At 43.4% G+C, this 22392-nt stretch overlaps 1 protein-coding gene across 5 annotated transcripts; it reads right to left on the bottom strand.

Annotated features, from left to right (window-relative positions):
* Positions 1–1407: 1407 nt before the first annotated feature.
* Positions 1408–22055, bottom strand: PIGV (phosphatidylinositol glycan anchor biosynthesis class V). 5 transcript variants are annotated; one of them, XM_072979860.2, is made up of 5 exons: positions 21498–22047; positions 20852–20958; positions 16151–16310; positions 12424–13596; positions 1408–3429 (listed from the first exon to the last, which is right to left on the bottom strand). In XM_072979860.2, exons 3-5 carry the CDS (start codon positions 16268–16270, stop codon positions 3127–3129), a joined length of 1596 nt encoding a protein of 531 aa, XP_072835961.2. In that variant the 5' UTR covers positions 16271–16310; positions 20852–20958; positions 21498–22047; the 3' UTR covers positions 1408–3126. The 5 variants fall into 5 exon arrangements, with proteins under 5 accessions (XP_072835961.2, XP_078236157.1, XP_078236158.1 ...); XM_078380031.1 differs by having other exon boundaries at positions 20852–20953; XM_078380033.1 differs by lacking the exon at positions 1408–3429 and adding an exon at positions 4226–8034 and having other exon boundaries at positions 21498–22055.
* Between the last annotated feature and the right edge of the window lie 337 nt (positions 22056–22392).

The following is a 22392-nucleotide window of genomic DNA, read 5'->3' as shown; positions in this document are numbered from 1 at the left end:
TGTCAGCAGAGCTGAAGCCGATGCCCTCAAGAGGCCAGAATCCACGAGGAGGAGCCTGGACTCCTAGGAAGGTCACCCAGGGCAAAAAAGAAGGGTTACAATTGAGATACCAGAGTAAGAGGCAACCCACTCTTCAAGGCAGCTACTGGGCAGCAGTGGGAGGTGCAGGAGGCAACAACAATGGGGACACAAGCTTTCATCAATACTACACAAAAGGTGGCCATAATAAACCTCTGCTGAACTTCCCTTACCATGAAAATCCTATTACTGTTTCCTCCCCAAAATATGACGGGGTCTTATATTAATTTTTGCTGCAAAAAAACCACATTAGGGCTTATTTACAGGGGATTTTTTTCCATGTACAACAATATACATTTATTCAAATACAGTCATGTCATCTTCTGGTTGCTGCACCATGATGGAGGGTGGGGTTTCACTTAACCGGCTTATTTTTGGGGTATGGCTTATATTACGAACATCCTTAAAAATCCTACTTGGTCTTATTTTTGGGGAAACGGACAGTCCAAAATGAAACATGAGATTCCCAGATCATAAAGGACTCAAATCAACTACTGGGGAAGAGCAATGGACAACTACAAATAGCTCTGTTGCCAGTGATGCAACTAGATTAAACTTGGAAGGATGTCTAGTGACTGATGTGCACAGAAGGAAAAGGAAAGTCTGGTGCTGCACAACACCTACAACTGGAACATGGAACATGAATAAAGGTAAACTGGAAACCATAAAGCCAAAAAAAATGGAACAGATAATTATATATTCCAATTCTATGTGCTGTGCAGTATCAGATTTTCCTTTTCCTTCTGTGCATATTGCACTGCTTGGTGTCAGTGAACTTTGTGTCCAGCTTGGGCATGACAAAGGTCAGGCTGGAACACTATATGTTGTGTCCTTGCTGGGAAATAGGTCGCCCCAGATCTTGCCACAAGTGGTTGAAAATGTGAGCTATATGCTCATGGGGTCACATCCTATATACCTGCATGGCAAAAATTAACACAGACAAGTCCATGAAAGCTCATATTAAAATGTAGCGGTTAATCCCTCTGCCGGTATTATGACCCTTCACCTGTCCGAGAGCTTTCTAGTGTCAGTTTGCTCACTTGCGAGAGGGATCTCCCCGGGTTTGTGTGCAATATGTGGTTGTCATGAGCACTTCCACATATTTAGTGGGAGACTGGGGGGGGTCTGAGTCTATTCCACTGGCACTGGATACTAAAATATACAATTGGATAGTGTCCAGAATTAGCAGTGATTACCCACATCTGCTGTCTTAACTATACCTCTCTGTGATGTACAGTATATTGAAAAAATTTGTTTATCAAAACTGCTGTACCCCATCTTTCTATTTTGAAAGGCTGCTGGTAATACTTATTAGAACAAAAAAAAATGTAAGAAGAGAATAACCAGTTTATTTTTTTTTAAGAGGCAGCATTTAAAATGTATGTTCATGAGAATATCAATACCAACAGGCTAAATATTGCTGGAAAGGAAAGATCTTCACCAGATTATGAAAAACCATCACAGAGGAGTTGAGGCAGACCAGCTTTGGCACAGCAAATCATAACAATAATCAATGATGCATATGCTACCCTGACCAGATTTGTCCTCTACTGAAACAAGCAGAGATGACAAGACTAGTCTAAGCTGGGGGAAAACACTCTGTGAAAAATGCTCATTATCCAATAATAGAGTTGTGTCCAAAAGAATCCAAAGTTGCAAAAACTGGGTTTTAAGGAGAATGCAACCGCATCCAAGGCAGGCTAAACTATTCCTAGACTGTTAGTTCTGCTAATGAGAGCAACTCTGTCTATATCCATTTTCATTTTTAAAATGTTCCCATTCTGTGTAATAATACCCATTATTGCATCTGAAGACAAGGATGGGAGATACTTTCTCTAAACATTCAGAAACATAAGTCAGCTTCAACTTCACACATATTTTCACCAGTTTAGCCACCACAGAGCTGGGGGTGGTACAGGAGAAACGCAAATGTATCAAAATTCATGGCCAGGCGTATAGGCACGTTCATGGCAAATTTCAGGTTTTAGATTTCATCTCTCATGATGCAGATTAGGAACACTCTCCCAATCTTGTTAGACAAAAGGTTGCAAGTCACTTGGTACACTTCCCTGTGGTCCCGTATCACACAGTTCTGACACATACAATTACCTGGTACTTTGATATATTGCATGTTTATCGGGATGCTGCACAACAGTAATGTGATATACTCCTCTCACTCCACACACAGCCTTTGATTTTACTCTCAAATGTCCTCATATGGGGTGTGCCCTGTTTTTGTGTGACTCAAGAATAGAGACAGAGAAAAACAGGGCATAACCTGTACAAGAAAAGTTGAAATAAAATTTTGCCTAAAAGCTACAGTATGCAAGGCCATTGCAGCCAAATTAAAAGTATAACCCAGAGGCTGGGGGGATGCAGTCTTCGGTTTGAAGCCTTGCTTGAGTACACATTATTGAGTACTGATCCTTATGAAGCCAAAATGGCAGAAGACAGAGGTATTGTGATAATCCCATTATTTACCAAAGCACCTCCCCCCCCCAAAAAAAACACAAAACTTTGGGGGAAATCTCGGAAGTGTAGGACAGGACAGCTCAGTGAAATGTGAGCATATTCAGTGGGTAAAGAACATCTGCTGGCAGGTAACATTAGGAGAGGATCCATGGAGTACAATATCTTGGAGAACAGCACTGACTGGCAACCTGAATAGTAACACTTCAAGCTTCAACACTTTGATGCCAATCCCACCGGTCTATTCTTTTACCAGCCTCAAGTCATGCTTCAGTATTTTGGTAGCCTCTCTGGCTTAGGAATTGGGAGAAGGCAGAACATATTGGCAACATCACCTATCAAGGCTCCAAACTACTATCTCCCAGCAATTTTGTGCAATGTTAAACACTTCCTAGAAGACAGGAATTCTGCCAAGCTGAAAGATGCAACATTTGCATTCCACTGACAGCCAGTGCCTGGGGCACTTGAGAGGTTGCTGAACTGTAACTCCCTAGCGTAACACTGGCCATATGAGCTGATGGAGCTGATGGGGATTCCGATGTCATGTGAATAGCCATTAGTTCTCCACTCCTAAAATATTCAAGTCCAAGGAAAGAAATTACAATGAAGAACCAGCCCCATTAGCCAATAGGAAAGTACATATCCTAGAATACATTTGGTGAGAACAGTAGTCTGTCTCCAGTTCCTCAGAAGTGCAAACACGGGGTTTTTATTTGTTGTCCCGTTGGGAAGAGAATTATCCAGTGAGGGCTTTTGGGAGTGGAGCGCTCCACAACATGAAGAGGGTCCTTCATTCTGCAACAACGGTTCGTGGTCATAAAGCAGTTGAGCAGAGAACCAATAGAGAACTGGAGAGGAGGAGCCCAAAAAACGAGTAAGGACCTATAAATGAGTAAAGGAAGAGTTAGTTCCCCAACCATGTGCCCAAGACTCTTCAAAATAATTCCAGGTGTAATCTTCACTCACTAAACTTTGAACATAAATATGCAGAAAAGGGGTAGGGTTAAGGTTGAGTCACTTTGGTGAAGCTTCCGGATTTGCAGAAGTAGAAAATAACTTGGGAGACAAGAGGGAATGCAAAGTGGGGAGGGATTCCCAAAATCTGTCCAACAAGGAATGAGCATGATGAGTGGCCATGAGAAACTCACTGTCTGGGGCTACTGGAAAACGAAGGGTAGGGGTAAAGGAATAGAATATCTAGATAGAGGACATGATTCACTGGCAGGCAGCTGCACCAAGAGTGCTCTATGTCAGTGGTCCCCAACCTTGGGCCTTCAGATGTTCTTAGAGTACAACTCCCAGAAGCCTTCACCACCACCTCTGCTGGCCAGGATTTCTGGGAGTTGAAGTCCAAGAACATCTGGAGTTTGGGGACCACTGCTCTATGCTACAACATCTGTCCCAAGTACTTCTTGTGAGCTTGAGTCCAGAAATCTAATAGTTTTTTTTAAGTACCGCAAGACTTAAAAGTAACTGCCAGAGAGGACTATCCAGTGAGGGAAACCACAAAAAGCTGAATATTAACCTAACAGGGATACTCATATGAGATCTGAACATCTTAAGTAAGGTCAACCAGCCCACATTTGAAGAGAAGGTGCCAGGACAATGCTCTGTAACCACAAACACTTTTTAGTACCTTTCCCCTTGGTTTGTGGCTGCTGCAAGGCTAAAAGTAGAGTAACTGAAAATAGAAAGTCTTGCATTTGCAGGATTGAACAAATGGTTTAAAATAGGCTATGTCTGCCATTCCACAGCCCTTCCTCAAGACACATCTTGTTCTATGAAAATTCTGTCTCTGTCTCAGGCAACCACCCCCTACACCAGCCTTCTGCAATCTATACCATTACAGATCTGCTAGCTATAATCTATGTCCTCTCTGCTAATTGGAGATGGTGTAAACAGGCAGGAAATATGGCTATCTAAGAAACTGCCTATAATTACAGACCAAAAATGGGCACGTCCAAAAATCACAAAATATGTTCTGGATTAATTGATAGTTATGGGCATCAAATTTATGCATTTTTAAAAAATCACTCTAGACTTTTTTGTTCTTTTTAATATGCACAAGTTTTGTCTGAATGTGCATGCACATCATTGTCTTAGCTTTCCAGACAGTTGTGTTCAAATTTCTGTCTTCAAGTCACATTTCCCATCTTGACGTCTCTACCAAGAATCCACTGTACGTTGTAGAAGGCTGTGGGATGCATACTCTAAAATGCACACACAGTTCACATAAAAAATGGAGAGTTGTGATCAAATTACTCAGGTGGCAGCACTAAAGATCAAGATGTTTATTTTGTCATAGCTTTTAGTGAATTGATCAACTTAACCTAAGATGAAGTGGACTCCACTCTACAAAAGCTTATGCCATAATAAGTCTCAGAGATTATTCATGCCTACACTGTTTTGGATGAAACAAATCAGCAAGGCTAACCTGTCTGGAGGTTGCCAGTTTAAGGCCTCGCTGCTGATTAGGTTGGACTGATGTTGCTTTCCTTAGACTGAAACGCAACCCAAACAACCCTGAACACATTGTCTACAGCCATGCGTTGCTGATGAGCAAGAGTGGTAGACAAACCGTCTGGTGGGGAACTCTGAGCTTGTCTATATCCTCTCAAAAAAGCAGGCTGGATCAGGCTAAACAAGGTTGCTAGACAATCTGCTATGCCATTTGGTGCAAACCCCACATCCAAAGGACATAAGGATCTCATGTGACTTTTTTGATCCACAGCAGTCTGCTGTCAATTTGCCAATATTGTGAAGTAGCTTAAGAAGAGAGCCACTTCATAATATTGGCAAATTAAACACTTCCTTGGCTCCCTGGGAGGGAAGTGGCTCCGTGGAAGTGGACAAACATTTTTCTAAGTATACTGCTTACAAAATCACTTAACAAAAATAAAAGCCAAAGCAAGAGGAGACTGAAGAAGGCAAGGAGAGAGGGTTTTCTTTCCCTTTTTCTTAAAGATCTGGTCAAGTGCCTGCTCAACAGCTGAATTGGGCAGGTTCTCAACTAGACTTTTAAGAGAAAAGTGCTTAATTTGACAATATGCTAAAGTGGCTCTCTTCTCAAACTTCTTCACAATACAGTGGTGCCTCGCTTGACGACATTAATTCGTTCCAGCGAAATCAAACGTCGTCAAACAAAATTAAAAAATCCACTGAAATGCATTGAAAACCGTTCAATGTGTTCCAATGGGCTGAATATCTGCTCGTCCAGTGAAGATCCTCCATTCGGCGGCCATTTTCTGGTGCCTGTTAAGCGAAAAATCAGTCCTAAAAACAGCCGGGGGCCATTTTCTTCAGCCAGTGGCCATTTTGAAACCCGACGATCAGCTGTTTGCTGATCGTTGTAAAGTGAAAATCGGTTCCCGAAGCAGGGAACCAATCATCATGAAACAAAACCCATTTAAACCATCGTGATTCATCGTTATACGGGATAATCGTCCAGCGGGGCACGACTGTACTGGCAAATTGAAAGAAGAAAGCTTGCTTTGGATAGTTTCCATCACATTTTGGTGTGATCCTACTCCAGGGGTCAGGGAACTTTTTTACCTTTTACCCCCCCAAAAAATTTATATACGCCGACATTACCCCCTTGATTCGAAAGGAAGGAAATCATACATTATTTGAATTAAAAATATTGTTGAATCTACACAGGCTGTGTACCGAACTAGCAGGATGCACCAAATTTGATAAAGATGTGCACTATTTTTGCTGGAACACATTGCACTCCAGCCATGATGTGGTATAGGGAGTAGGTAAGGTGTCCAATGTGCCTAGCAAGTTGCATTAAATTTTTGCTAGCTTGCAGAGGATCATTAGTGGCTGCCAGAGTGGTGCTAGCAATGACATGCTTGCTAGAGACAGCCAATGCAGAATTGGGGGGGCCTTTCCCTACCACTTTAATCATTCTATGTGTGGTGTGCGAAAAGGAACAAACCAGGCTAAAGGCCATGTCACCCACCCTGGTGCCACAGCCCAATATCAAAGGACCAGTGTGCTTTTTTAGCATCATCAATGGAAAACTTAACAGTGGCCAGAGGACTGGAAAAGATCAGTCTACATCCCAATCCCAAAGAAGGGCAGCGCCAAAGAATGCTCCAACTACCATACAATTGCACTCATTTCACACGCTAGCATGGTTATGCTCAAAATCCTCCAAGGCAGGCTTCAACAGTACATGGACCAAGAACTCCCAGAAGTACAAGCTGGATTTCGAAGAGGCAGAGGAGCTAGAGACCAAATTGCTAACCTGCGCTGGATTATGGAGAAAGCCAGAGAGTTCCAGAAAAATATCTACTTCTGCTTCATTGACTATGCAAAAGCATGGCAGAAAGTGAGGACTTAAAGAACCTCTTAATGAAGGTGAAAGAGGAGAACGCAAAAGATGCTCTGAAGCTCCACATAAAAAAAACAACCAAGATCCTGGCCACTGGTCCCATCACCTCCTGGCAAATAGAAGGGAAAGATATGGAGGCAGTGACAGATTTTACTTTCTTGGGCTCCATGATCACTGCAGAGGGTGACAGCAGCCACAAAATTCAAAGATGCCTGCTTCTTGGAAGCAAAGCAATGATAAACCCAGACAGCACCTTAAAAAGCCACCCTCCCCCCCGCCTTAATTCAGTTTCTCTTTTGCTTGACTGCCTGTTCATTTTCAGTTTTGAGTCAGTCTGTCTGTCTGTCTCTATCTCACATACACACAGACACACACACACCATTTCCTCCCTCCCTCCATTTTCTCCCTCCATTTTCTCCAATTACATACATTTAAATAAGCCTGATGAAGTCCTCCGTCTCTCGCATCTTTCTTTCTTCCCTCCTTCCCTTGCTTGCTCCTTTCCCGCCTTCTGCTTCTCGCATTCACTTCCGAAGGAAGCAGTCATTCACAAGCCCCGGATTGGCTGATTGCCTGGGGCTAATCCCCAGCTGTAACCTATTAGGGAAGCTTATCTCCCCGATCTCTGAACAAACGGAGCATTTAGAAGTCCCCTGCTGCAAGGAAGGAAGTAACAGGACAAGGTGGTTTACAATTTGAGCTTGGCTGCAGAGGGTGGGGGTGGGAGGGAGAGAGGGGGTAGCACTCTGCTCATTACCCCCAGGATTTTCACTTTTACCCCACTTGGGGTAATTTACCCCTGTTCCCCGACCCATGTCCTACTCAAACCAAAAAAGTAGAAGTCCTTGGCAGGGGCCAGAAAGGTGCTCTTTGGGACTGAATGTGCCCATCCCTGCTGCAGACCAAACAGGGGGCTAAACACCCCTATAGCCAGCCTCTTAGTCTGCTCTTTTCAGTCTTCTCTCTGAAATCAAAGCTCTACCATGCTCTAAAAGATGTTCCAAATGCCTTGGTTGTAAGGACATTGCCCTGTAACTATGTTTATTCTCAGTAAACTCTGGTCAGTGTTTGTAACTCAGCTCCAGACGTGTGCCTTCCCGTCTTGGTCTCCTGCCACAGCCTAGACTTCTGAGAAGCTCAGTGCCAGGCTGAAAGAAGGATCACAGGCAATTTCTGTTAGTCTTTCACTAGGAGAACAAACAGTAACATTTGCTGCCAGTAATCTAGAGGAATTCCCTGCTTCCTCTTTTTTGAAACACTCATCTTCTTTTATTATCTTAAATCACAGAAAAGGAAATAATGGATGGCAACTGGTATTTATTGCCACTGAACAGCTCTTTTCAACGAACAGGTGGTGTTTAGAAATCCTAATAAAATCAACAAAGAGTCTTATTGTAAGTCTTAAGCTGGACATGAAATCCTATTTCAAAATACAGAAGTACTGGACAACACCAGCAATCATTATGTTAGACTACACAGGGAAGCTACTGAAATCCACAAACATCAGCAAAGCTTCAATAAAAAAGGAGAATGTCTAAAACTCAACAAAGCCTGGCTCCCAGCACTGGAAAATACAGCCTGCAAAAAGGTCAACGAATTCTATCCAGCCACAAGGACCAGTGATCACTGCGCACAAAAGACTAGCTAACAACGCCCATCAATCACAGTGACAGATCAGCTCCCCCCTTATCACAACAATACACCCATAACAAAAAACACCCTGATCACCATAATCACCCAATCTCCTGAAAAAGACAAAAAGCTGATACCACAGCTACAAATACTCAACTATTCCACACACTACAGCAGAACACAGGCAGAGTTCTAACTCCTGTCCTCTGAGGATGCCAGCCACAGAGACTGGCAAAATGTTAGGAAGAAAAGCCTCCAGAACACGGCCAAACAGCCCTAAAAACCTACAACCACCATCGGATGCTGGCCATAAAAGCCTTCAAGAATACAGTCTTATGGTACCTTAAAGACTAACAAGTTTTATTTGGTATCATCTTCTTTAGAAGTCAAGATTGTGGCCTATCCTATTCACTAACAATCCATAGCTTATGCTAAATAAATCTTGATAGTCTTTATGGCAAAACAAGATTCTCTGCTGGTTCTGATTAAATACGGATACAGATGGCTGCCTCCTCAAACTCACCAGCCACTTGCATCCTTATCTAATCATAGAATCATATAATGAGTTGGACGCACTATAAGGCCATCAAGTCCAACCCTCAGCTCAGTGCAGAAATTCAAATCAAAGTAGATCCGACAGTTGGTTGTCCAATTTTCGTTTGAATGCCTCCAATGCTGGAGCTCTCATCACCTCCTGAGGCAACTGGTTCCATTGTCATACTGGTCTAACAGTTAGGAAGGTATTCTGCTCTCTGGCATGATGGAGAACAGATTATGCCTCTCTGTATGACTGACTACCTTCCATGTATTTGAAAAGTGCTAACCTATCTCCCCTCAGTCTTCTTTTCTCAAGGCTAAACATGCCCAATTCTTTCAGTCTTTCCTCACAGGGCTTGTTTTCCAGTCTTCCAATCATCCTTGCTGCCCTGCTCTGCACTTGCTCTAGTTTGTTGGCATCTTTCTTCAAATGCGGTGTCCAGAATTGGACACAGTGATCCATACGAGCCTTAACTAAAGGGAGACTATATTTCATGGGATATGGAAAACTACACGCCTGTTAATGCAGCCTAAAAGCATTTGCCTTTTTGTAGCCATATCACATGGTTAGCTCATATGCAAGTTGTAATCTACAACAATTCCAACGTCCTTCTTGCTCGTACTATTACGAAGCCATGGACTGCCCCCACATTTTGTAACTGTTCATTTGTTTTTCCCCCGTAGGCACAGAACTTTGCACTTATCCCAGTTAAATTTCATTCTATTGTTTTCAGCCCAGTGCTCAAGTCTATCAAGATCTTTTTGAATTTTGTTCCTGTCTTCCAAGGTATTATTCCACACAGCTTTGTGTCATCCACAAATCTGTTAATTATTCCCTGAACTCCCTCATCCAAGTCATTAATAAAAATATTGAAGAGCACCCCACTCATCACCTCCTTCCCGTTTAAGAAGGAGCCATTGATTAGTACTCTCTATGTACAATTCTGTAACCAACTGTGTGGCAGGAGAGCCTAACAGGAAAAGGAATCCCGAAATGGGTGAGAGTTTCTTTAAATAGAAAATTCTAAAGACACACAATTTTTTAAAAAAAGTGGAAAGCAGAAAAAAAGATCAATATGGCTTCACAAAAACAACACATATAAGGAAGGCCAAGAGTACAGAAAGGCAGCAAAGAATTGCAGGAATGCCGTTCAGAAAGCAAAAGCTGAGAATGAGCAAGAATAAGCAATTTTAGAATACGCAACCAAAAACATTTTTCAAGTACATGCATAGTGAAAGACAAGAGAAGCAAAACAGTGACTCAGCTACTCAATGGGAATGGAAAATGATAACCGATGACAAAAGGCAGAAATGCTCAATTCCTACTTCAGCTCGGTCTTCTCCCAAAAGACACTCTATACTCCCTCCAGGCAAATGTGAAATAAAAAGGGAGGGGATAGGATTAGAGCTTGAGACTGATAATCAAACAGTCAAGGAGTACAGTGATGCCTCGCATAACGAGCGCACCCTTTAACAACGAATTCGCATAGCGATCTATTTTTTTAGATCGCTAATGTGACCGCATTGCAATGGTTAGATAGGGCGAAAATCGCATTGTGATGATCGGTAAGTATTTCGCTTACTGATCTTCACATTGCGATGTTCCTAGAACAGCTGATTGGCGGTTCCAAAATGGCCACCACAAGTGTTTTCGCACCCTGCCCTCGCTTACCGAGGGCGCGAAAATGGCGGCGCTATGGAGGAACTTCGCTCAACGATGAGTTTGGGCCCCATAGGAACGCATTAAACCAAGTTTAATGCGTTCCTATGGGTTTTTCGATCCGTTTAGCGATGTTTCCTCATAGCGACGATTAATCCGGAACGGATTAACGTTGTTATGCGGGGCACCACTGTACCTTTAAACAAGTTTAAATCTCCAGAGCTGGATGAACTACTTCCAAAGAACTCTCAGAACTACTCACTGTCTATTACTTTCTTGAAATAATGGAGGATGGGAGGAGGAAGGCTAACATGGGCCCTATCTTCAAAAAGGGCAAAAAGAAGTTGGGAACTACAGAATTTGGGACTGATATCAGTCAGCCTGACATCAATCCCAGGGAAAATTCTGGAGCAGATTATAAAGCAGTCACTCTGCAGGAACTTTGAAAACAATGCAGTAATTATCTAGAAGCAACACAGATTTGTCAGGAACAATCCCTACCAGACTAATCTTATCTCATGGTTTGTTCAGGTAGCCTCCTTGGTAGACAATGGACATGCCGTCAATGTAATATATCTTGACTTCAGCAAAGCCTTTGACAAAGTGCCCCATGATATTCTGATTAGGAAGCTAACTAGCCATGGGCTAGACAGCACCAGTGTCAGGTAGATATCTGATAACTCTGGAAATAGCCTGCCTTTGGGACAGGGTTTGCTTTCAAATGAGGCATAAGAAGCATGATTTCTATCTGGTTCCTAAAAGATCAAGAGACTCCCCCCCCCCAATCACTTCATGGACGATCTTCACAAAATTCCATGTATCTGAGACACTGGGTATCTAGAAAGGCAACCTATAGTCCTCCGTCTAGTTTCAAATGATCTCCTGAAGAAATCCATTAAATCTCTGGCAAGAAATTCCTTGATAACCCACTGAGCAGGGAGGCAAAGGGTCAGAAAGTGAGAAAATGTTACTCCCACTAAATTTTTACTTTGGCTTTGCTCAACAGTGGCCCCTTGAGGAGTGGCAGATGTCTCTGTCCCTGAGGAAAGGTCGCCCTTACCAGGAAATGTTCCTCAAGCTGACTCCCAGACCTAAACAAGAACGAACGTAAAGTGTTTTTTCTCCTTCAATTGATTTCACAGCCAGATCCCATTCAGAATCCCGTTGCTTCGCATAGAAAGCTCTACTCAAGCCCACTCAAGTCAGTGGGAATTTGGTGAGCCAACTCCTCTGTAAGTGCCACCGATTCAAATGAGCCTGTTCTAATTGCAGCGTACTAAGCTAGGTGACAGGACGTCAGCTACTGTGACGTAAGTCTCTGGCTTTGAAAGACTATATTATCCATGGTAGAGTACAACCCACTGGCCCAAGTTAGCAAATGAATCTCTGATTTGTTATTGCTGTGTTCTTACTGTCAGCAATGGAAAGGACTGCTTATGGGATATTCTCCTTCATATGCCAGAATAACTTGGCTGCCTTTAGACCACTTCCTATATGTGTCCTTTATTGTTTTCAGGTCCTCTCTGAGCAACTTCCAGGAGCTCCCAGCTGAAGTTTGTCCCCTGCTTAGCGTGTGGACAACTTCCTGCCTATCAGGATTAGAAACGCTGACTTTCCCTGAGAATCCTTGGCTCAGAATCCATGAAGTTGCCTTCACCTGGAGGAACAACTGGAGGAACCCCCCTCTCAAAAAACCTTCCAGACTTACCTGCACATGCATGCAAAAAGTCCCGAACACCAAGAGAGATGTTGCATGAACCACGTAAACAAAGGCACCGGGAGAAGAAAAACCGGCTGCTGGCCTGTCGGCGTCTTGTCCCTGCGCTCCTCCAGTCCTCCTTCTCACCAGGCCAAGAGTGAGACAATGCGAAGGGTCTGCGGTGAAGTACCACCAGGCTGCCCCAACCCCAAGTGCAACTGCAGGTGCAGCGAGCAAGAAGTTGGGAATCTGTTTGGGTTCAAAGTATCGGAGGAAGCCGACATTCCAGTAAGTGTCCTGAATGTAGGTGTACAGCACAGGAAAATCCCAGGAGCACCACGGCTGCTTCCCACCATCCAGAGCTGCAACCTGATACCCTTTATCCACGGCCAGCTGCAAGAGCGGCCCTGGCACAGCATCTTCAGGGCTAATCTTGGGGTTACAAAAATGAAGGTAGGCATAGAGTTGAAACAAAGCAAAAGGTGAGAAAACAAAGGCGGACATCGCCACTAAAGAAGCTGCCAATTTTAGGAAGGGACCTACGTTCGACAGCGTATTTGCCCCAGTTCCTGCCTTCATCTGTAGCTGGAAAGCAAAGTGCTTTGTCTGGGAATAGAGGAGGAATCCAGCATTGATGAGCCCATTGGAGCGCACACCGGTGGCTAACGAAAAGAGAAGCGTGCTGGTCCAACGCTGCCCTTTTTCTAGCCTCCACATCGCCGTAAACACTAGAAAGGCAAACATGCTTTCCGAATAAGCAGCAGCCATAAAGACGTTAGCAGGGGTCAAGCAAAAGAGGATGGCGGAGAGGAAGGCCCTCCTGCGGCACACGAGGACCTGGCAGCTGAGCTCGTACAGAGCCCAAGAGGCCAACGCTGAAAAAAGGGCATTGAGAAGAGCTGCCGAAAGGAGCAGGCGGCTCCGGAGATTCAGGACCTCTCGGAAGGGGCTCAGCGCCGTTTCCGCCATCACCCGCAGGCTCAGAGGAAACAGGGGGAAGAAAGCGCAGTTGTGCTCATACACGTAGCCATGCTCGGCGATGAACAGGAAGTGCTCTGCATCCCAGTGGGAGAGGCCCCCCAGGAGCCATTCCAAGAACCAGTCACAGACGCCGGGCTCAGACAGGCGAGGTGGCGAGAACGCGTCCGCCGCATGGTCGGGGATGAGGAGGTTGAAAAGGGCCTGAAGAAGAAGAAGAAAAAAGAGACAGAGCAGAAAACGGTAACTATGACAGGTAATGTGAAAGCGATTCTTCTACTGCGCAGTGCAACAAGCAGGAAGGTAACGCAATTCTTGTCGCACAGCCCTCTGAGATGCATCCTGTGCACTGGGAGAAGGCTGTGACGAGGGATAAAGGCCCGCCACCCAATTAAGCCTCACTGGATTAAAAGCCTATGAAGAGCTCTGCTGGATCGGGCCAATAGTACGTTTCACCCAGCAGCCTGTTTGCCTTATTTATTTACTGCTGAACTCCTGTCCTGACTTTCTCCCCTAAATGGGACTCACAGTGGCTGGTTTTTTAAAATTAAAATTTTAATTAAAATGGTATCTATTTAAATAAAAACAATCTCAACTATAAAAACAGAATTAAATTCAAAGCACAACTCAAAACTGTGAAACAAATTCAAAACGCGTTGCTTAGGGAAGTGCAGCACTTGGTAGGTAATAAGCCCTGGCTCCCTTTTCAGGTGCTAGTCAACTGCCCAAAGCACATACAGTGGTGCCTCACTTGACGAGTATAATCCATTCCAGCGAAATCGCTGTAGAGCGAAATCCTCGTCAAGAGAAATAAAAAAGCCCATTGAAACGCATTGAAAACCACTCAATGCGTTCCAATGGGCTGAATACCTCAGCGTCCAGCGAAGATCCTCCATAGGGTGGCCATTTTCCGATGCCTATGCAGCGAAAAATCTGTCCTAAAGCACAGCAGGGAGCCATTTTACCACAGTGGGCGGCCATTTTGAAACCCAACAATCAGCTGTTTTGATTGTCATAATGCCAAGAATCGGTTCCCGAAGCAGGGAACCGATTGTCGGGAAGCGAATTTTGCCCATTAAAACATCATTTTGCAATCGCAAAAACCTCATCATCAAGCGGATTTGTCATTTAATGAGGTAATCGTTAAGCGAGGCACCACTGTATGTGTTATAAGGTCTTTTTTCTAGCAGCAGGACGAGAAGTGGGACCGGATCCGACCTAGCCTCCCTCAGTAGGGAAATCCTGAAGGCAGGAGCAGCCAGAAGTCACGGCAACCAAATCAGATGCCTCTTAGAAGCCCAGAATCCAGCCATGAAAGTTAAGTCCCTTCTTTCACTACTGAAACTGGTACTCAGTGGCCCATGGTGGTGCCATTTTTAATGTGCCAGTCTTGAATAGGCCCTGAAACCACCTAACAAAAGAAAATGATCCATCAACTAGGCAGACTTAAGGTTTTGAAAGAAATCAAACTATAAAGTCTTTGTACAATCAAACTTTGGCACAAGGGAGAGGAAGCCATTGCATCTAGTGAAATAAAATGCATAGCAGCTGGGCTTTTACAACAAACCATGTCCTTGGCTACAACGACAGCTTTGCTGGCCAGAGAATAAAGTTCCCCTTGCCTTTGCAGCAGCTGACTCACATACAAGACAAGCCACAGGGAGCCAGATGGAGTTCCCCTGCTGGCAGCATCTGTGATTACTGGGAGCAGAGCGGGGCGGGGGGATCACAAGAGTGACCAGTATTAGAACCTCCTCAATGATGTACAACAGGGATGGGTAAAGTGTGGCTCCCAAGGCTGGCAGAGGGTTTATTCTGCAGAAGAAAACCAACTATTAATGTCAAGCAAATTAAAGCAAAAGAAAAAAAGGGGGGAATTTAAAGCAAAGGACAACATTCTGCAACACCTTAAAGATAACAGATTTGTTCCATGACATTTTGAGGCGCAGTAAAACAAATCTGGTACTCTTTGAGATGCCACAACATTTTGCCCTCTGCTTTTATTTTCCACTTCAATTTGGTCAACATGCTAAAACAGATTAACACAGCTATCTGTTTGGGAAGCAGTTTAAGACTTCTGCATATCTAAATCCTCCATCCATATATTATCTCTCCACATAAAAAGGGAAGAACATGATCGGGATAAAAATAAAGCGAAGGTAGAAACAGTGGTTGTTGTGGGTTTTTCGGGCTCTTTGGCCATGTTCTGAAGGTTGTTCTTCCTAACGTTTCGCCAGTCTCTGTGGCTGGGCATCTTCAGAGGACAGAGCCTGAAAAACCCACAACAACCATTAGATCCCGGCCGTGAAAGCCTTCGCAAATACAAGGTAGAAACAGTTCACTGAAAACCTATATAGAAGAGATACAAGGATGATAGACTCCTTTGAAGAGGAATCCTACGAGTCCTGCAGTTCTGGAAAGTAAAGTGAAAGCTGCTCTGAAGGCACTAGGAAAAAAATAAATCACCACAGGTAGGTAGAATACTGCTAGAACTATTTCACAGCACAGCAACTAAATCTGTCAAAACTCTAAAAAAGAATAAGCCAACAAATATGGAAAACAAAACAATAGCCCACAAACTTGCAAGGTTCAATATACATTCTGATCCCCAAAGAAAGGAAAGGCAAAGGAGTGCAAAAACTATTAAGACCAATACTGTACATTTCTTTTTGTCATGTTCAAATAAAGAAGCTGAATCTTTGGGTCACTGTGATCTGTGGATAGATTAATCATCTTTGTCTAGCGCTTGAGGACTTGCCTGAAGGAGAAGCGTGATGGCTCTACAAAGCACTGCAAACCGAACCACTTCACAGCAACGAGGGTCTCTTCCATTCCTCAGCAGCATCCTGAACACTGATGTGAGCCGACGTTTCACCATTGCCGTTCATGAATGGTGTTCCATTCAGAAACATCCGAATCTGAAATCAGATCACACAATCAATGACATATAGGTTAAAAGTGATGGCATGTTTGTAAATGAGAGGTAAGTATTTTATGAACAAAAGAGGCACAGGGGTTAGAACACTGATGTAGGAGGCACCTTTTCAAATTCAAAACCAGACTTCTTATAGTCAAAACTATCTCACATTTTCCATTTAGTTATCATGGATAAAAGCCATTGATATACCTGTCACCCATCAATCTGGCTGCTAGTAATTAGACTCTTTAAAGCCACAGACTCTTTTCGGCTAACTCTGTTGTAGTAGCGAGGGCATGGCACTCATCTGCAATAATCCCCTAGGGTTATGTGCAACAGTACAGAGACAAACTACACTCCCTCACCCAGGGACGTTGTAATATACAAGTCCTCTCTCCTTTAATGGGAAGGACAGTGGGAATGTATGCCTCTGTGAAAGAAAGATGGTGTGTATACACACAACTTCATGGAGAAACATCTAGAAACGTCCTTGTGGACAGCACAAAGCATGCCCTTAGATGACGGAAAACTCATTTTGTTAGTAAAAACAATTAAACATGCACCTAAGCATCCTCCAGATATGAGATTCAGAAGAAACAGAAAACCATTGGCTTAAACAAAATGAAGCAAAATTGAAGCCTAGGAAATGGCTCTTATTTCTAATCAACTGAGTGGTTTTGGCACCAGTTTTTCCCATCTACCCAACCCTTGTTTTCATCCCTTCCTGCCAACAAAACCTTGCAAATCTCGCAGATAAATAGCAAGGTTTTTAAAAAGTCTTTAAAATGGAAATAGGAAACGGTTTTAAGTCCTGCATTCTACAGTAGCTACCGCCAGAGGGTAGCAGGCCCTCACTTAGTTGGTACATTCTCACAGCTAGAACTGCTGTGGTTAGCAAATTATACAAATACTATAGGATTCCTGGATAAAATGTATGGCAGTATATGTACCGAATAAAGCTTAAAATCAACAATTTAGCTAGTTCTATCATTACAGTATTTCTGCAGATTAAGTAAAAACAGTGCAAGTAAACCTCTCTCTGAATTCTTTCCTAAGAGAACTTTGGTTAACTTGATTTAAATCTCATCTGCCACATTCTTTTCATTGAAATAAATTAAGTTTCCTTTCTATTTCTATTCATTTTTATTTCCTCAGCACAAACCTGTCATCCTGTTGTTAAAAGACAGCCTCAACAAAGGAGTTACTGGTTTAAACATCTCGGGCTTCACATCTATATTCAATATGCTTAAAAGGAAATACTTCTTTTGGTGGCAAAGCAAATAAATATGAACAAAAAGGAAATACTATACAGAGGAAATTCATGTCTACAGATCTGAGAAGCAACTTCTTTCCCCTGAAGGTTTTCAGGCTATGTGGAAAATAGCCTGTGTTTTTCTAAAGATGTTTTTTTTTGCCAGATCCATAAGGCATGTTGAATGTCTCTATACAGACTTTTAAAAAGAAGAAGAAAGGCTTCAATGCTTGTTTTATTATGTACCGAGGGCATCCTGCGTGCCCCCAAAAACAGAAATACAAGTTAAAACTTTAAAAGCTGCTGGCTGAAATCCTGCTGATTTCAAGGGGGCATAGATCAGTGGATTAGGTTTTTGGCTGTGGAGCCAGAGGTTGGGAGTTTGATTTTCCCCACTGTGCATCCCAGCAGAGCCATATTGTGTAGCCCCCGGGCAAACTGCAGTCCCAGGGTGCACCCAGAAAAACAACACAAAGAGTGGAAAACTACTTCTAAGTATTCTCTACCCTGGAAAGGGTCACTGCAAGTCAGAATTGATCTGATGAGACATGATTGTTCTAAGTATAAGTGAATCAGGGTCCCTTTGGAGGACTCGTTCTGTTTCATTTTGTACTGGAGGTTAGTGACTATCTTTAAAATTTCGTCTCTGTATGCATTCAACTCACATCAAATCTCATTGTTTTTCTTTAAAGCAATAGATACAGCCCACTTCCTTTCCCACTGCCGAACTTTCAACTACTGATCCAGAAGGATCACACTTTTATGACTGCTTTTAAATTACTGTCCGCTGTTTCACTGCACTGCTTATTTTCGATTACTTGTCTTATATACTTTTATCTTGTAAGCTGTTTTAAAATTAAAAATGGGAAGGCGAGCTAAAGATATATTTAAAATAAATAAGGTAATCAAACAGAACAAAGCACAAACATTACTTTAGCTTTCTATATTTAATGTCATAAATTATATCCTCCTTTGACCCAGGTACATTAACAGTGCACTTCATGCAAGTCTACTGTACTTAAAAACAATAGTAGCTGGTTTATTATGGGCATATCCAGCTACCATTTGCTATTGTACCTTCCACTCAATGGACACCAACCAGCACTGCTCAAACGTAAACCCTAACAAAACTTAACACATGACTGGAGCGTAAGCCAGGGTTCAAAATAAGTGACTTATTTAAGAGTTAGCATTTTTAGATATTAAGAACATAATTTACAATACATTTACTCATTGTACCCTACATATGGTTTTCAAGTTAATAAAATACATATTAGAAAAAGGAAGAACTTCTTTGTACATTGCTGAAATATAAGCAATCAAGAGGGGAGAAAATGGCTTTGATTAATATTTAAAAGGTAGAAGATCTTCTGAACTGCAGTAAAAATCTCTTTTAAAGATACATGGTCAGTTGTGTGGAGCACAAATCTGTAATTCTCTCATAAGAGGTCTATCTATAAAGAATAGGACTCCCATGGAGATATTGAGACATCCTATCAGGATTTTGACCCTTCCACAAATGTAATTATTTCTTTCCCCTGCTTTGAATCTGATGGATTTCTCCTCTTCATTCTAGTGCCTGCTGCTAAGATCTTAGTGTCACACATGTTAATAAAGCTGGAATAAAGACCACAGGACCTGCTTCAAATGAAATAATATTGAAGAGGACAACTTGTTGGATTAACCAGAGGCTTAAAGTAGTCATGGCTGCTTAAGTTCCACAGATTTCATATGACTATAATTTAAGTCTGCCAGTATCCTAATGATCCTGAACTAGACGTACCATTCTAGCTTTGTCCAATCTATCGTATTATTTCGGGGATATAAAGCCTGTCTCTGACCAACCTCTCAGTGAGATTCCTGAAACTAATTGCTAGTATCTTATAATATTGCTTTTAAAAATTATTTAAGTTTTTTTTAGCCCTGTGTCTGAGAAGCACTACCCAAACATCTCTCCTGTATCACTATTATGATTTTAATTTATATCTTCAACAATCCCATTATTCTGATTTTACAGATGGGAAACTGAGGTTCAGAGTGATTCTTCCCAGTGCATACAACGGCCACAGTCTGAAGTATCAGTAATACCGTAACTTTTCAAAGCCAAGCACAGAAGAACAATTGAACACCCTGGTGGCTTGCTAGTTCTGAAAAACATTGTTTCCAGGTTCACCTTCATTGTTTGCGACACTTTCACATTATGGACTGCATTTATATTTAGGTATACTTAAAAGTAGACCTACAAAAAAGGGAGGGGGAGATTTAAAAATCACAACTGCTTAGGTCCCACTGACTTCAGTGGCTTTATTCTTACATATGGCTACATCTGCATTCAGCCAGATGTTAGATCCAACTAGAAACAAATCCTGGAAACTCATCATGATGTATTGATTTTGTTCTACCTTATGAAAGCATACTAAGAAATTAATTCAAGATGTGTGGTGAACTCTAGTATCCTGTTGAATGCAAAACAATTGATAAAGTCATATTTGCAATGTTTACATCAGTTTTATTTTCCTTTAGGACTATCACTAAAACCCAGTTGGCAAGCACCAAGGCACAGGAAAGCTTATGGCCTTTTAGCCTGTGACCCCTGTACAGACTCTAGTCTCCTTATCAGACTTCAAAGCAGCAAAGACCATAACTATTGCATAATAATTGTGTGATGTGTCTAAATGATAAAAATGAGAAGAATTACTTTCAGATGTGATGTAGCAGTTTAATCCTATATGATTTCACTCAGAGAATAGTCCCTCTGTATTCAAGGGGGTCTAATTCTAGTATGCCTGAGTTGGACTACAGCCACAAGCTAACTGACTTGCTAAGATAGTCTTTCTTTGTAGGAAGAGGACAAATTACTACAAACATGTTCCAGAAGTCTACCAGCATAATAAAACCATTCTTAATCCTCAGCACACTCAGCTGAAAAGTTCTCTGAGGATATGGCTAGACTATATAATACAGATACTGTAACTATTCCGGGTGAAGCACATGCTTCATTGTACAATCTCCAAAATGCGCTCCTTACCATATATTGCTTTTAAAATGTCAGCCACCGGAGCTATAACAAACACCGGTCTGCTTTATTTAAACAGGACAAAGCTTTATACCAAGTCGTGTTATTTGTCAATCTGGACAAGCACCATCTTCTCTGGCAACAGGTATCAAGAAGTCACCCATCACCCGCTACTTGGATGTTTTTAAAACTGAAAATGACTGTACCATCCTGTCTGCTAGTTCACACCATGTATTATAGCCCTGCTACTAAACCATCCACCTTCCTTGCCTACCTTTGTACCCATGACTTCAGCCCACTCTTTCTCCAGAAACGTCAGGTAGATGCTGCCCTCCATCCCATCCTTATTAACTTCACAAGAACCGTGCCTTGCAGCCTAGACTGAGACAAGGGAAAGAGGCACAATTTACTCATCATGATTCCAAGTGGAGGAAAGACTTGAACCTGCTTGGGTCATGATCCTCAAAGGGGGCTGGTGGTGTGGAATCTGATCCAGTCCCCCTGTCAGCCTGACCCCAAGCCTGTTAGGAAGTGGGCAGTCCCCTCCACAAAATGCTTTCACCAGAGTTTCTTGGATGAAAAACAAGCTACTCTAGCCACTCTACCATCCTGTCTTTCAAAAGTCGTAAATGTTCATATCAGCCTACATAGAGGACCATCAAACAGGAGGAGGGGATGAAAGGGAGGGAGCATCTCTGTCTGTCTCCCTCTCTCTGTGTGTGTCTTTCACCCTCTCTTTGCGGGCAGGAACGAGAGATCCCATAGGCCACGCGGCAGCCAATGAGGTCCGCCCTTGTAGGGTGGCGCGGAAGGGGCGAGCTGGCCAAGGGGGACCCATGGCAACCAATCGCCTTTCCCGTCGTCGAGCCAGGCCTGAGAGGCTCGACCACGACGCCTTCTTGCCACCCAGGATCCCCCACCTGAGAGCCCCCCAGAGGGAACTGCACAACTCCGAATCCGCCTCTCTCTCTCTTTCTCTCTTTCGCACAGTCACCAGCACCATTCCGCCCACTTCCGGCCCCCGCTGGAAACCATTTCCGTTGGAAGAGGCCGCTGGCGCCTGCGCAGTAAGGCAAGACCACGGTCCTTCCGGTGTGGAACACCGAGTCTCATATACACACCTGGGAAGGGAAAGGGAGAGAGAGGCTGCGGGGTGTCAGCATGAGTCATACACGGAACTTCCGGTGCGAGGGCGGGTTTTTTTTAAAGACCGCTACAAGTCGGCTTTTTCCTATCTAGACACAAGAGTAGGGTCGCTCTAGCCATTGGTCCTCTATGGTAGAACTCCCAATGTACTTGATTGAGAGCGAAGGGCTAGTTAGAACTTGGCATCCGATGACCAAAAAGGACCCCTTTGAGGCTTGGGAGGGTGGGAGGTTGCGTCGGTTGTCATGAATACCCGCACCACAGCCATCATCGTTGCCCGCCTGGACATCTAGGGGACAGGAGTCACGCGGCAGCGAAGGAAGCGCCGCCATTTTTGAGGCGGGCAGGAGACGCGGGAGCTCCGCCGGGCCTGCCCTGCCCTTCCCTGCCTCGTCTCCTTGGTTACGCAGGGCGGGCCTGCCCTGAGGGGCGAGGAGGCGCCTTCCTTTTTTCAGGGAACCTGAGTTCCAGGTCCCTTGCAAGGAAAATCTTCGTCATCCTTTTAAGAGCTGCTCGGTGGTCAGGCTCTCCTAAATGCAGAGCCCTCTTGTCCACTGTGAGTCCTGCATCTGGAGAAACTGCCTCCAGAGTGTGAGATACTTAGGTCACACACGGCCCTCAGTTTTAAACTAGGCTGCATCGACAACATCTTGTTGCTGTCTGGATTTT

The sequence above is a fragment of the Pogona vitticeps genome, chromosome 9 (genome assembly GCF_051106095.1).
Source record: "Pogona vitticeps strain Pit_001003342236 chromosome 9, PviZW2.1, whole genome shotgun sequence".
In the NCBI taxonomy this organism is placed as follows: Eukaryota; Metazoa; Chordata; class Lepidosauria; order Squamata; family Agamidae; genus Pogona; species Pogona vitticeps.
This window is presented reverse-complemented; position numbering and strand designations above follow the sequence as displayed.